Genomic DNA, 14197 nt, shown 5'->3' on the forward strand with positions numbered 1-14197 from the left:
TTAGTTTACTTTTGGGAATACCTTTATCTTGCTTCCAAACCATTTCTCCAAGGAGAATTCTAAAATGAAGCTCAATTTGCAAAGTGGAAGAATCAGAAAAAATGGACGGCCCGCTCGTTTTTTCGAGCGGTCGCTCATATGTGGAACAAGAGTTCCGAAATTTGCTCAGAGAAAATGAGCGGCCCGCTCGATTTTTCGAGCGGTCGCTCATTTGTGAAACAAGAGTTCCGAAATTTGCTCAGAGAAAATGAGTGGCCCGCTTGTTTTCTCGAGCGGTCGCTCATTTTCGTCTGCACAAAAAAAAAAACTGAACAAAAAAACCTTCTCCTACACCCTTACTCTTTTGCATTCATTTTAACTAACATAGCATAGCATTGTAGTTTCTCTCACATTGGATAGGCCTCATTGGATCACAACAAAGAGAAGAGAAAGTGGAAGTGGAAGATCACTCCATCGGAAGAGGTAACTCACCTACTCTTTCCATTCGATTCACTTTTCACTTACTCTTTCGATACTTCTCACTAGCCGAGAGTTAACACCGTAGACGGTGTTCAATTCAAGTCTGGAGGGGGAGTGATACTAACGCGTCTCGTATCCATGAGCCTTGCATATCATTTGCATCATACACTTAGAGTCTTGCACTCTACTTTCATCGAAAAAAATAAACTTGCATTCTGTGTATAATTTGCATTCCTTGCATTGACCGACATTAATAGATTGCATAACATATAGGTCTAGGTACGCATGTATACACTTGCATAAAGTTTTTCTTCTCAAAGATTTAGTCGGATGACGATGTGGGGGACATAGAGTAAGGATTTTCTTGGAAAGGTTTTAGGAGCTGAGTTTAGAATCACCTAAAGAATTGAATGGATTGTCGAGTGAGGTAGAAATATTTGATCCAACCCTAGAGCAAATGACTGTCATGTGGGATGATTTTGTCTCCTAAAGTCTAGATGGAGTAGAGGTTACGAACCAAGCACGAAACGTCTCCCTAAAAAACCACCCTTTGACCTTTAAGTTAGGAAGCTCATAGGAAGCAACAAGCCCTAGAGAATACTATGCAACCCGACACTCCTCTGTCATCATCTCGTTAATGAAAATCATTCGGGGACATGAGTGCATCAGAAACGAAGGCTCGGGTCTAAGTTGTGGGACAAGAACACAACAAGAAAAAAAAAGAAAAAAGAAAAAAAAAGAGTGACGCTTGTCAAATTCCAACGTCCTAGAAGCCCGGGATTGCATGAGAAAGGGAAAGAAAGAAAAAGAAAAAGAATACAAAAACACGAATAAAAAGGAAAGAGATAGGGCAAAGAAAAATAGTGAAAGTATGGGCCAAGTAACTTTTAGAGACCTCAATTGGGATGTGTTTAGGAGACATGTTCGGCAAGTAGGATATACTCCATTTTAGATCGCAAGAAGCAATGGAAATCCCATTGATAGGCTTTCGCTTGAATGTTGGAAAAGATAGAGTATACCAAAGTCGATTTCATTCGCAGCGACTTTAACCCGGATAACCAATCCACTCTTAACCCCCATTCGTATTCCAACTATATCATATCACCCTTGGATAGTTTTATAATTGCATATTTACTCGAGGACGAGCAAATCTCAAGTCTGGGGGATTTGATCACACGGTTTTTTCACCGTTCTTCTAACACCGTGCACTCCACTTCTTCATACATTTTAGGTATTATAGGACGTTAGACGACCATGTGTAGGTTCTTTTGCTTGTTTTTCCCTTGCAGGACGATTCCATGAGAATTCTCACGAGTGTGGCACGGAAGAGCACGGTTTCGGGAAGACCCGAGAAGCTCAGAGAATTCAGGCGGGTCGCTCGTTTTCATGAGCGACCGCCTGAAAATGAATAAAAACGTAGAATTGGAAATGCCAGAGAAGAATGAGCGACCGCCTGAAATTATGAGCGACCGCCCGTTTCCTAAGCGACCGCCTGAAATTCTGAGCGACCGCCCGCTTTTAACTGAAAAGGAGAAAATGAGCGACCCTGAAGAGAAAATGAGCGACCCTGAAGAGAAAATGAGCGACCGCTCGATATCAAAACCGGCCCAAAAAGAAAAAGCCCGATTTTTTAGGAGAAACCTAGCTGGAACACTTGCATAAAAATGGGAGTTTGAGGAGAGAGAAGGGGGACTCGACACTTGGAAAGAAAAACACCTTGCAGAAGAGGAGAGGGAGATTTGGAGACCTAGGGAGACATCTTGAAGAAGGAGATCACCATTGAAGATCACATTGAGCATTTCTTCTCCTTTTCTATGTTCTCCCCTTTTGTTTTCTGTTTTGGACCTTTAGATATGGAGTAGTAACCTTGTTGTGGGTGAGGGATCCCCACTTTTGTATGGACACCTATGCTTATCTATGATGCTTTTGAGTTTTCTTCCATTGGTTTGATGTTTTGTGCTTAATGCTATTGATTTGGTTGAAACCCTAATTGATATGATTGTAGAACACATTGATCATAGGGATATGGGAATGATGTTTGGAACCAAATGTCAAATGAGTGAGTTATTCACATTGGGAGATGGCTTAGCTTGCTTAGGGTTCATGATGGGGTACGTTAATGCATCTAGAAATCATTTGGATCATTGGAAAATGGGTGAATCGATTCTCTAGGTAGTGAGTTTAAGCTCGGGAGAGACAAACTCTAGAGGAAGTGCTTGAAGCCCCCAATTGGAAGATAAACCCATAGGCATTGTAGCATCACTAACCGTCCATGCGATTCTTGAGGGATCCCGAACCTACAACGCTTCAAACCGTCGTTTTACAAACCGTTAATTTATATCGCTTTCTCGTATTCCGATACTTACCACAAACCATATTTTTACTTGATCACCTAATCTAGTTTAGAGATAGACTAATACATCCTAGTCCTCGTGTTCGACCCTGGTACTACAACTATCGTATACTTGCGGATAGTGGTACGAATCAGGTACTAAATATAAGACTCGTTGCGTGTTCATCATTACGTTTCTCTATATGAGTCTGTATTAGTGTATCTTTAGAATTATTGCAGAGTGGTGGTATCAGACGAGAGAGAAACGGAGTATCGCCATAGATGAGCAAGGATGAAGACGAATAGTAATCTCCAAGATGAGATTCTGTACTATGGCCATCGATAATTATTCCCGGGACAGAGTGTTGTCTAATATCCCCTTCTCAAATCGATGACTCTCTGTAGGCAGGAATAAATTTGATAGTTGTAATCTCTGTAAAATCGAGTGAAACAGCAGTGGATGTAAAGCCTTTGTGAATACATCGGCAAGCTGATGTTCTGACCAAATCGGCATGAGATTAATCAACCCTTGTGAGGTACTATGGCCATCGATAATTATTCCTAGGACAGAGTGTTCTCTCGAATCAGATGGCAGTCAAGCTCTATATGCTTGGTGCGCTCATGAAAAACAGAATTTGAGGCGAGGTACATTGCAGAACGATTATCACAGAAGAGGTTAACAGGCTTCTTGAAAGAAATTTGCAAATTTGATAGAAGATGCAGAAGCCATGTGATTTCGCAACTTGTATGAGCAAGAGCCCAGTATTCCGCTTCGGAACTGCTTCCTGAAACTGTGGGTTGCTTCTTGGTTTTTCATGAAATGAGGGAAGAGCCCAAGAAGACGCAGAAACCAGTGGTCGATCGGCGAGAATCTGAGCATGCGGCCCAATCAGCGTCTGCGAAGGCTTGAAGGCTCAATTCAGAGGAGCTCGAATAGAATAACCCTTGGCCCGGATTGTTTTTCAAATAATTCAATATACGATGAGCAGCTTTCAGATGTGAATCTGTAGGGGCATGAACAAACTGACTTAATTTATGCACATCATAAGTAATATCGGGTCGCGTGATCGTGAGGTAAAGAAGACGACCAATCAGAGCTCGATAGGGCGACGGATCAGATAGAGGTAAACCCATGTCTGAACTGAGGCGTATATTAGAATCCATTGGAGTAGATAGAGGCTTGCAACCCAGAAAACCACTATCTGCTAACAGCTCCAGACAGTATTTCCTTTGAGACAAAGAAATCCCTTCTGGTAGATGTGTGATTTCCAAGCCAAGGAAATAACGAAGCAATCCCAGATCCTTGATTCTGAAATTATCGGATAGTATTGTCTTGACATCAGAAATGGCGCCAGCATCATTTTCGGTCAATACTATATCGTCGACATATACCAACAACGCAACAAAGATAGAACCACGATGTTTAATGAACAGGGTATGATCAGCTTGAGACTGAACACACCCGTGTTGGATTAAGACAGCAGAGAAAGTGGCGTACCATTGGCAGGAGGCTTGCTTCAGTCCATAGATCGATTTCTGCAATCGACACACAGCATTAGAAGGAAATTGAGTCCCTGTCGGTGGAGTAAGTCCTGGGGAAAGACTCATGAAGATATGTTCATCCAGATTGCTGTGAAGGAAGGCATTTGTGACGTCAAGTTGATGAAGACTCCAACGATTTATCGTAGCAAGAGCAAGAAGAAGCTTGACTGTGACTAGCTTTGCAACCGGTGAAAAAGTGTCGAGATAGTCCATCCTTCTTGTTGCGTGTACCCCTTCGCGACTAAACGTGCTTTGTATCGATCAATACTCCCATTCGGATGTTGTTTAATCTTATATATCCACTTACAACCAATAGCCCTTTTGTCGGGAGGTAAGGATTCGACAGTCCAAGTGTCATTTGTCAAGAGAGCCTGCAATTCTGATTCCATTGATGATTGCCATTCAGATATCTGTATCGCATCCTTAAAGGTCTGATGTTCAGTCATATGATCCAGATTCAACAAGTATTGAGTCTCCCTGGAATCGAGATTATCACAAGTCTGAGAAAATACTGAAAACCGTCAATGGAGGATACAACAAAAGCCCCCCAAATATCGATATGTACTAAGTCAAAAACATCAGCAGCAATGTTTCCTTTCGAGTTGAACGACAGCTTCCTTTGTTTCTCAAGATGACAGGTGTGACATGCTGGATGGTGTGTGAACTTCGAAATGTGCAGAACTTTAGCCATCGATTTAACTTTGTCATAGGATGGGTGTCCCAACCGAAAATGCCAAAGTCTGGAATCAACCGTGAATGAATTACAAAGAGCATAACTCACCTCCCCTGCAAAAGAATCATCCATAATATAGAGGTTGTGAAGCAGATTAGTGTGTCCAATCTTTAAACCCAGAGTGGAATCCTGAATGCAACAATCATTAGCTGTAAAAAATACTGTATAGGATGTGTCATGGAGGAGAGCTGCAACACTGAGAAGATTAAACGAAAAAGATGGTATATACATCACATCAACAAGCTTCAAATGATCATTCAGACAGATTGATCCAGCCAATTCAAAACCAATTTCTCTCCTGTAGGCAGTGAGACTGAAATGGGTGATCTGTCAGGAATTTCAACAAACAGATGGCGTGCATGACAGACATGAACTGATGCCCCTGAGTCGATGATCCAACCATCTGCAGGAAATGTGGGTTAACGAACAACAGGCAAACACAGAGCTGAGAGATCAATAATACTAGAATTAGAAGACTCAGGAGCTCCCTGGGCTGAGATTGAAGGCTGAGGACCAATGGTAGCCTTGTTCGTGAACTGGGACAGAAGTTGCTGAAGCTGAGCCATGGTCATGTTGTTGAATTCAGAGATTTAATATCTGAGACCGTAGCAACTATATTTTTCAAGCTTGTCTATCGTGGAGCTCCCAAAGACATCCTGGAATGAGACGGTGGTTGAGAAGATGCCGATGAAGAAGTCCGATAACCCGGTGGAAAATCGTGCAGACGGTAACACTTCTGCTAGGTATGGCCATAGTGAGTGCAGAGAGGCTTAGATTTTCCTTTGAAAGTCCCCCCTTAGAAAGCAGCAATTGGATGATCTCGGAGATCAGGAGTGGAGATGTTGAAGACCGGAACCTCGGTGGAGAAAGAGTTCTTGATAAGACTTGTGTGATCAAGTGAAATGTCTTATCTAGATCTAGGAGAGGATCGAGCATCACAATCTGGCTCCTAATGGCATCATAAGAATCATTGAGGCCGAAAAGAAATTCAATGAAAAAATCCTTTTCGTTTTCCTCATTCCACTCCTGGGAAACGTTGCAGATGCATTTTCCACATTTGCAATGGGGTGTGGGTTTAATGGACTTGAGTTCCTCCCAAATGGTAAGCATCTGAGTGTAGAAGGTTGAGACATCCATGGACCCTTGGCGAAGACCATGGAGACGTTGCTTGATGGAATACAGCCGAGGGGTGTTCGACTGTTCAAAGCGCTTGATGAGGTTGAGCCAAATAGCCCTAGCAGTGTCAAAATAGAGAAGGTTTGGGGCAATGGTCGGTGAAACAGAGTGAATGAGCCACGAAGAAACAATAACATTGTTTCGGAACCAGAGCAGAGCATCCTGGTGATCATCAGAAGGGCGAGGAAGCGTTCCGTCAACAAATTTGATCTTGTTCCGTCCTTGAAGAGCCATGGTGATAGACCGACACCAAGTGGAGAAATTGGTGGCGCTGGTAAGACGTTCAGACACCAGTTGCAGATTAGCCTGATCGTTGGGACCTAGAAAATATGGGTTACTGTAGCAGTCCATAGGAACGGCTGAAGGGGTTAAAATGGTGGAACCAGGAACAAAAGAAGAGTGTTGACCGACAGATGCAGGGTCAGGCGTCTCCATGATGGAAGAAACTGGGAAAACAAAAAACACAAGATGGTAAAAAAAAATGAGCTACACCAGCTCCGATACCATATCAGGCGAGAGAGAAACAAAGTATCGCCATAGATGAGCAAGGATGAAGACGAAGAGTAATTTCCAAGATAGGATTTTTCTGTACTATGGCCATCGATAATTATTCCTGGGACAGAGTGTTGTCTAATAGGTGGTTTAGTTTCTGCAATATGTGAGTCAGTTTCAAAGCAACAAGTGTTGAGAAGAAACTGAGTAGAGTATTGTGCATACGTATCTGTTGTGTGTATATTTGTGTTATGTTGTAATAAAGGTGTGTGTTAATCTATACAGAAAGTTTTTTATCTTTGTTTCTTATTGCAGAGAATTATGTTTGAGAGTTTCATTTGTAGAAAGTTTACAGGAACAAGTCCGACAGCCAAAGCCCAAGGTCACATGGGCTCCCTTGGTATGGTTCAAGCATTTGGTTCATCGGTTAGCCATCATACTATGGCAAGCCCTATTGCGTCGCCTGCTTCTCATTAGCTGGGAAATACCAGTAGATAGAATCTGTCAGCTTTGCAATCAAGAGGATGAAACGTACCAACACCTATTTTTTTGCTACACCTTCAGTGCAGGTCTATGGGATTTCTTCGCCAACCGATGCTGGAATTGCCCACCGAGCGATCTTCTTCTCTGCTCAGACTGGATAGGGAGAGGAGGAAACGACAGAAGTAGGAGTCGTACCAAGTTCGCTAAGTTAACAGTGCAGATTGTCACTTATGAAATTTGGAGAGAGCGAAACAACAAAACCTTCCGCAACTGCTCCCGAACGTTACGTGATATCCGACTCAAACTAGACCGCACGATGCGGGATCTACTCTTCTCGATCAAGCAACCTGATCCGATAGCTGGGAACCAAGAACTACAAAACTGATACTACTTAGCTCCTGACATTCCACCTTAGGAAGACATGGCACGTTGCCTTTGGTTTTTGGACCGCATCCATTTATACATGGGATTCCACTGTTTTTGTATTCAATCGCAGACTGATTGTAAACTATTCTTTTGGTAAATATATTTAACATTCAACAAAAAAAAGAGCGACGTTGTTTTTCTCCATGAATATCGATGAATTTGTTTTATCACATCTTTAGGACTTTGGTTATACACATTTATCACACATACATATTGGATCGACAGAGCCGACGATGTTAGTAAGGCCCATAATGGTGAAAACAAAGTGTACAGTAATTCGTTATGTATACGTCATCTCTCACCTCAGTGTGATCTTCTAAAGTCTTCCAACGTGAGTTCAGAGTCATCTTTCGAACATATAATATATAATATAAAAGATACCAAATCTGACTCGTATCCAATTGTGAATTATCTCATGTTTCAATCCATAAATTAGGGATATAGAAGGGTTGAAAAATATGATTCGAAAAAAAGGGTTTGGAGTAAGAGTTTTTTTATTTAAAAAAAATGTTTTTATTATTTTTAACATTTTTAATATTATTTTAATATTTTTAAATTTTTATTTTTGTTATTTTATTCTATTCGAGAGTTAAAGCAATATGGTACGAAATCAGAGATTTTTTAACTCGTGAAAAACGGGTGGCAAGAGCCTGACTAACCATCTGTTTTGCATCCCTACCATAAATACGTGATTACATCGGTTTTTGACGTTATTTTCCTATGTTTTAGGTGCATTTCATCTCTTTTTCCGTACATATTTAGTATTTAGACTGCATTTTTGGCAGAATACTATTTTTATTTGTTCTTTGATGTTATTTCAGAAATATTTGCGTACATGGACAAAAACGAAACTAAAAAAGTGTTTTCGGAGCTAAAATAGATCAAATAGACGATCACGGACAAGTTAAAAAAGTTTGTGGACTTGTCACGAACGAAAAACGAACTTCAGAGCATAATAGGAAGAATCTCGATGTTGAGAACATCGACGTTATACAGTCTCGATATCGACGTTCCTCAACAACGACATCGACGTTTCAAACCACCTCGAGATCAGACTTCAAATTTTCGATCTAGATGTTCCGCAACATCGATGTCAATATTTCCATACCTCGAGATCTGGGTACTCCCGATATCGACCTTCCACAATGTCGATATCGACATTCCAATACATAGAGATCGCTACACTTTGGGAGAATATCGATGTTGGACAGCATCGATATCGATGTTTCCAACATCGATATTTCGAGAGTTCTATAAAAAGAAATATACGGAAACCGAGATACAGTTCGCACATTTTCAAGTTTCACAATATATTTGGACTGTTCTTCATTCTTCAACTTTTTGAAAGTATTTGGAGCTATAGGATTGCTATATTTCGGAGTTTAGAGATTGATTCTACATTCTATAAGTCTCATTTCTCTATGTCTTCTAAAATAGTGTATGAATCTGTTGTAGTTTCATCTTTTCCTATGGATCGGGAGTATTTTATTTGTTGTAGAGGGATTCTAGTCATGTTATGGATTGATTTATGTTCTTAATATAATTATTGCATGTTTTGTTTAGATCCGGTTTTATGAATTGATCTTATTATTTTCATCAGATTGATCACCTGTATGAATTGAACTTAGTTTAATTAATTTCAAAGAGATTTGGATTAGTTAAACCGGAATTCGTTCAAAAGATAAGTTCAATTATTAATTTTGAACGCATATGAGGGACTTGATAAAGAATTCTTAATTTGACCTAAGAACAATGATAACGAGCGTTAATACTTCTAATGTGGATCTAGAGATGCGGAAGCTGATAAGAAAACATTAGTTAGAGAGCAATGATCCCTGACTCGGACACGTTCTAGTTTATGAGCTAGAATTTTCGAATCTACCAAAACTGCAATTCAATCTAGATCTTTAGAAATAATCCATATCATCGGTGAACCTCCGAACCTGCAATGTCTTTAGTTATTGAGTTTTCAACCAACCAACCAATCGATCTGCAAACGACTTTCGCCATAACTAGAATTACGATCGACTCCATCACCTCTTGCTACTTGTGTTCGACAATGGTACTACATCGAATCTGTACCCTTGCGGAATCGGTTTAGTCTAAGTTTTATCACTTGATCATCCACTTGTCTAGATTGCCACAATCAATACGCTCTCATGATAAAAAAAAATGTACACTAATATATAGGAGGAGATAGATCTAAATTGTTTTGTTTAGACATGAACATTCTGTTATATTTTAATTTTTTTTAGTATTTTTAAATTATTATTTTGAAATATATATATATTCATTCAACCTTATTTATCCTATATATATACTTTGCAAAATATGAAACAACTTTGTATAAAAAAAATTATTTTTTAAAAAATATTGATCCGTGCCTAGAGATATTTCACAATTTTATATTTGTTTATGATTTGTGTTCATATTTTTTCTTTTTTTTTTCCAAGCTATTTTTCCTATATTTTTTCCTACCGAAGGTTTTAAAAAGAAAAAATAGCATATAAATATTTTTACTTTTATAAAAATCTCACATAAATATCTGAATTATAAAAGTTCCATATAAATATCTAAATTTTTCTAAAATTCTATATAAATACATAGACTTTAGAAAAACTCCCAAATAAATCTAAAATACGTTATTAGAAAAAAAAATTAAAAATTTAGGTATTTATATAGAATTTTTAAAAATTCAAGTATTTGTATGAAACTTTTATAGTTCAAATATTTATATGGAATTTTCATAAAAGTTTAGATATTTATATCATATTTTCTATTTTTAAAACAACACTGTTATAATCTAATCCGCACTGAAACTACAAAGAATTACATTTAAGTATCCCAAAAATTATATGTAGAAGTAATCGGAAATTATATGGATTAATGATTTTATTATAAATCTAATACACACGGAAAACTATTCCCTTTACAAAATGGCATCTTTTCTGTCACTAATAAAGACATCCACAGTCAAGTTGGCATATTTTTATTTTTAATAATAAAGACAAAAATAATTTTACATACATTGTGCTTATCTATGTTTATCTATCATCACACCAACATTCCCCTTTACCCATTCAACTTTGGAGCAACTTTGTTCCTCATCACAAAGCCGCCATAACAATGGAAGTTTTCGGTGAAGCCTTCATCCAAGCACCAGAACACAGAGCAGGCTCAAATTTCACACCCGAAGAACCCGAGGAAATACCCGTGATCGATCTCTCTCGCCTCGAGGACCCCGAGGATGCCAAAAACGTCGTCTCGGAGATCGGTAAGGCCTGCGAGAAATGGGGATTTTTCCAAGTGATCAACCACGGTATCCCCTGCGAGGCAAGGCAACGCGTGGAGAGCGTAGCTAGGGCATTTTTTGACATGGGGATGGAGGAGAAGGTAACATATATACATATATATGTATGTATATGTACACACTAAACTTGTATTTTTCCTAATAGATGAAAATCAAACGAGACGAAGTGAATCCGGTGGGGTATCACGACGGCGAACACACGAAGAACGTGAGAGATTGGAAGGAGGTGTTCGATGTGTATTTGAATAACGAGATGGTTCTTCCGGCTTCCCCCGATCCTGAGGATGAAGGCTTGAGAGTTGTGTACAACAAGTGGCCTCAGCAACCTTCTGAATTCAGGCAAAGTCACAGTATTTTATTTAATTTGGTGAAATACTAATCTTTGATATATAGTAATCTTTATGAAATTGGATAATTTTTTGCCTGCATCTATTATCATAAAAAAATCTGTATCATATGTTATTTGGTGGCTATCTTTTATTTAAGACAAGTTTGTAGCGAATAAACATGGAACGGGTCTGAGATACTTAAATTATTTTAGAATTAATTTTCTGATAGTTATCCAATTTAATTTTTTTTTGTAAAAAAATCATATTATCAATCTACATATATAAAGTAATTTAATAACCAATTTTTTTTCTAATTTTCAATTATTATCGGAGCTTCATATGGTTTCTTTATATTAGTTTTTAGTTTTAAAGGAAAATTCCATAAATATTTATTAGATTATCAAAATTTTCTGAATAAATATATAATTTATATATATATATATAGCAGACTTCTATTTTTTTGGATCTTACAATATTTCCTGTGTTTTATCTTGGTTAAGAAAGTTATATGGTATTAAATTGAATGAACAATAAATCAATATTAGAATAAATCATAGTAGATTATAAGTTTTTTTTTTGGAAAAAAAAAATCAGGGGGGCATGTGAGGAATATGCAAGGCATGCAGAGAAACTAGAATTTAAGCTTCTTGAACTCATCTCCTTAAGCTTAGGCCTAACTCAAGAACGTTTCAACGGTTATTTTGAGAAACAAATGAGCTTTCTAAGGATAAATAGATATCCGCCGTGTCCTCGGCCCGATCTCGCCTTAGGCGTCGGCCGCCACAAAGACGCGGACGTACTGAGCATATTGGCTCAAGACCAAGTCGGAGGATTACAAGTGAGTCGTAGATCGGATGGGGTTTGGTTCAACATTAGACCTATCCCTCATGCCCTTGTCATCAACATTGGTAATTGTATGGAGGTAAAATCTTTCTCTTAAAACCTGGTTTTTTTTAATATCGGTTTTGATTCCTAACGGATTAAATCGAACTCTAATTATTTAAATCTAAAAAAATATTTTTTTTTTATGATCCGCAAGTTCATGAAACACAGAGGCAAAAACCGCACCTTACGGCATCCTCTATCCATATATTGATATAATTGTGAAATAATTCAATTGTTTATATTATATATATATATTATCATATGTGACGAATTTTATGTTTTTTTTTAAAAAATAATCTATGAATTCTTGGATGTAACGAATTTTATGATTGTAGGTGTGGACAAACGACAAGTATTGGAGCGCAGAGCATAGGGTGGTGGTGAATTCGACAAAGGAGAGATTCTCAATACCATTCTTCATGATGCCTTCTCATGACGTGGAGGTGAAGCCATTGGAAGAGCTCTCGAGCCACCAAAGCCCTCCAAAGTACAAAGGCTACAAATGGGGCAAATTCTACGTCTCCCGCAACCGAAGCGACTTCCGGAAACTACAGCTTGACAACATTCAGATTCATCACTTCAAGCTCCCTGCTTAACTTCATTTGCTTATATATATATATTATCATATGTGAGATGGCAATAACTTTTGTGTGGATCTATATTGTCTATTGGAAACTAGAAAAATAATGATTATAGGATACTAATGATATATTTTCTTCTTTTTAAATATATGTTTTATATATTTTGTTCTTATAAAAAATAGTTTTGCCAATATCTATATAAAAATTCTCTGTTTATTCATTTAGTTCGATTTGTGTAGTAAGCAAGCTAAAGGGAAAACGCCTATAAATATATGTAAATTATGTTAAATAAATACATTTATTACCAACATTAAATACATTTATTACCAACTAATATGATCGCATTTAACAATGTTAACGTGCTAAAAAGAATTCAACGATTGAAAATTACGTGGTGGTATCTAGGAGAATTGATGATGTTACTACTTCAATCACTATATCATTAAAAAATATAGAAAAACTGAAAAACATGCACATATATACATACACATACATATACAAATACATGTTTATATACATATACATGGTTTATACACAAATGTGCACACACATATATGTGTATATACATGTTTAACGGATAGTATTTTATGTGGTATTTCTTTGAATATTTGTGAATTTGGGTGTGTTCAGAAAATATGTTTTTTAAGATTAAAAAAATTCATATACTTATTTTATATATAGTATAATTTATATAATAATTTTCTGAGCTACGCGAACTAAATCTTAATAATCTTAATAATTCTATAAAAGCTATAAAATCATGAGTTATCAATTTAAAATAAGAATTTTATTTTGTACAAATGTATTAAAAAAATATTGATGTCATCGACATTAAAGCCAAAGTAAACGGTGTTAAGTGTCCGTTAACCACTGACGTAGCACACCACGTGGCGGCTGACGTGGCACGCCACATAGATTTTTTGCCACATCAGCATACCACGTCATATTTTTAAAAAAAAATTCCGAAAAAATATGAAAAAAAATCGATTTTTTTTAAAATTTAAAATAAAATAAATAAACAGCAAAAAAAATATACATATATATTCATATCTATATACAAATAAAAATATAAATATATATACAAAATAAAAAACATACACATATATATACAAACATCTATACAAATATATATATATACATATACATACAAACAAATATATTTATATATACATATATATATATAAACACATATATATGTATATATACATATGCATATACATACATACATACATACATACAATATAGATTTTTTTGCCACATCAGCATACCACGTCATATTTTTAAAAAAAATTCCGAAAAAATATGAAAAAAAATCGATTTTTTTTAAAATTTAAAATAAAATAAATAAACAGCAAAAAAAATATACATATATATTCATATCTATATACAAATAAAAATATAAATATATATACAAAATAAAAAACATACACATATATATACAAACATCTA

At 36.8% G+C, this 14197-nt stretch overlaps 1 protein-coding gene across 1 annotated transcript; it reads left to right on the plus strand.

The window, feature by feature from the left end:
- The first annotated feature begins 10702 nt into the window (after positions 1-10702).
- Positions 10703-12894, plus strand: LOC104798803 (flavonol synthase/flavanone 3-hydroxylase-like). Its single transcript, XM_010521007.2, has 4 exons — positions 10703-11036; positions 11099-11292; positions 11877-12204; positions 12503-12894. Exons 1-4 carry the CDS (start codon positions 10770-10772, stop codon positions 12761-12763), a joined length of 1050 nt encoding a protein of 349 aa, XP_010519309.1. The 5' UTR covers positions 10703-10769; the 3' UTR covers positions 12764-12894.
- Positions 12895-14197: the final 1303 nt, after the last annotated feature.

The sequence above is a fragment of the Tarenaya hassleriana genome, unplaced genomic scaffold (genome assembly GCF_000463585.1).
Source record: "Tarenaya hassleriana unplaced genomic scaffold, ASM46358v1 Cleome58, whole genome shotgun sequence".
Classification (NCBI taxonomy): domain Eukaryota; kingdom Viridiplantae; phylum Streptophyta; class Magnoliopsida; order Brassicales; family Cleomaceae; genus Tarenaya; species Tarenaya hassleriana.

Coding starts and splice junctions, on each gene's coding strand:
- LOC104798803 (XM_010521007.2), top strand. CDS start 10,770: ATGGAAGTTTTCGGTGAAGCCTTCATCCAAGCACCAGAACACAGAGCA. Junction 11,037..11,098: donor ACATGGGGATGGAGGAGAAG/GTAACATATATA, acceptor TTTTCCTAATAG/ATGAAAATCAAACGAGACGA. Junction 12,205..12,502: donor ACATTGGTAATTGTATGGAG/GTAAAATCTTTC, acceptor TTATGATTGTAG/GTGTGGACAAACGACAAGTA.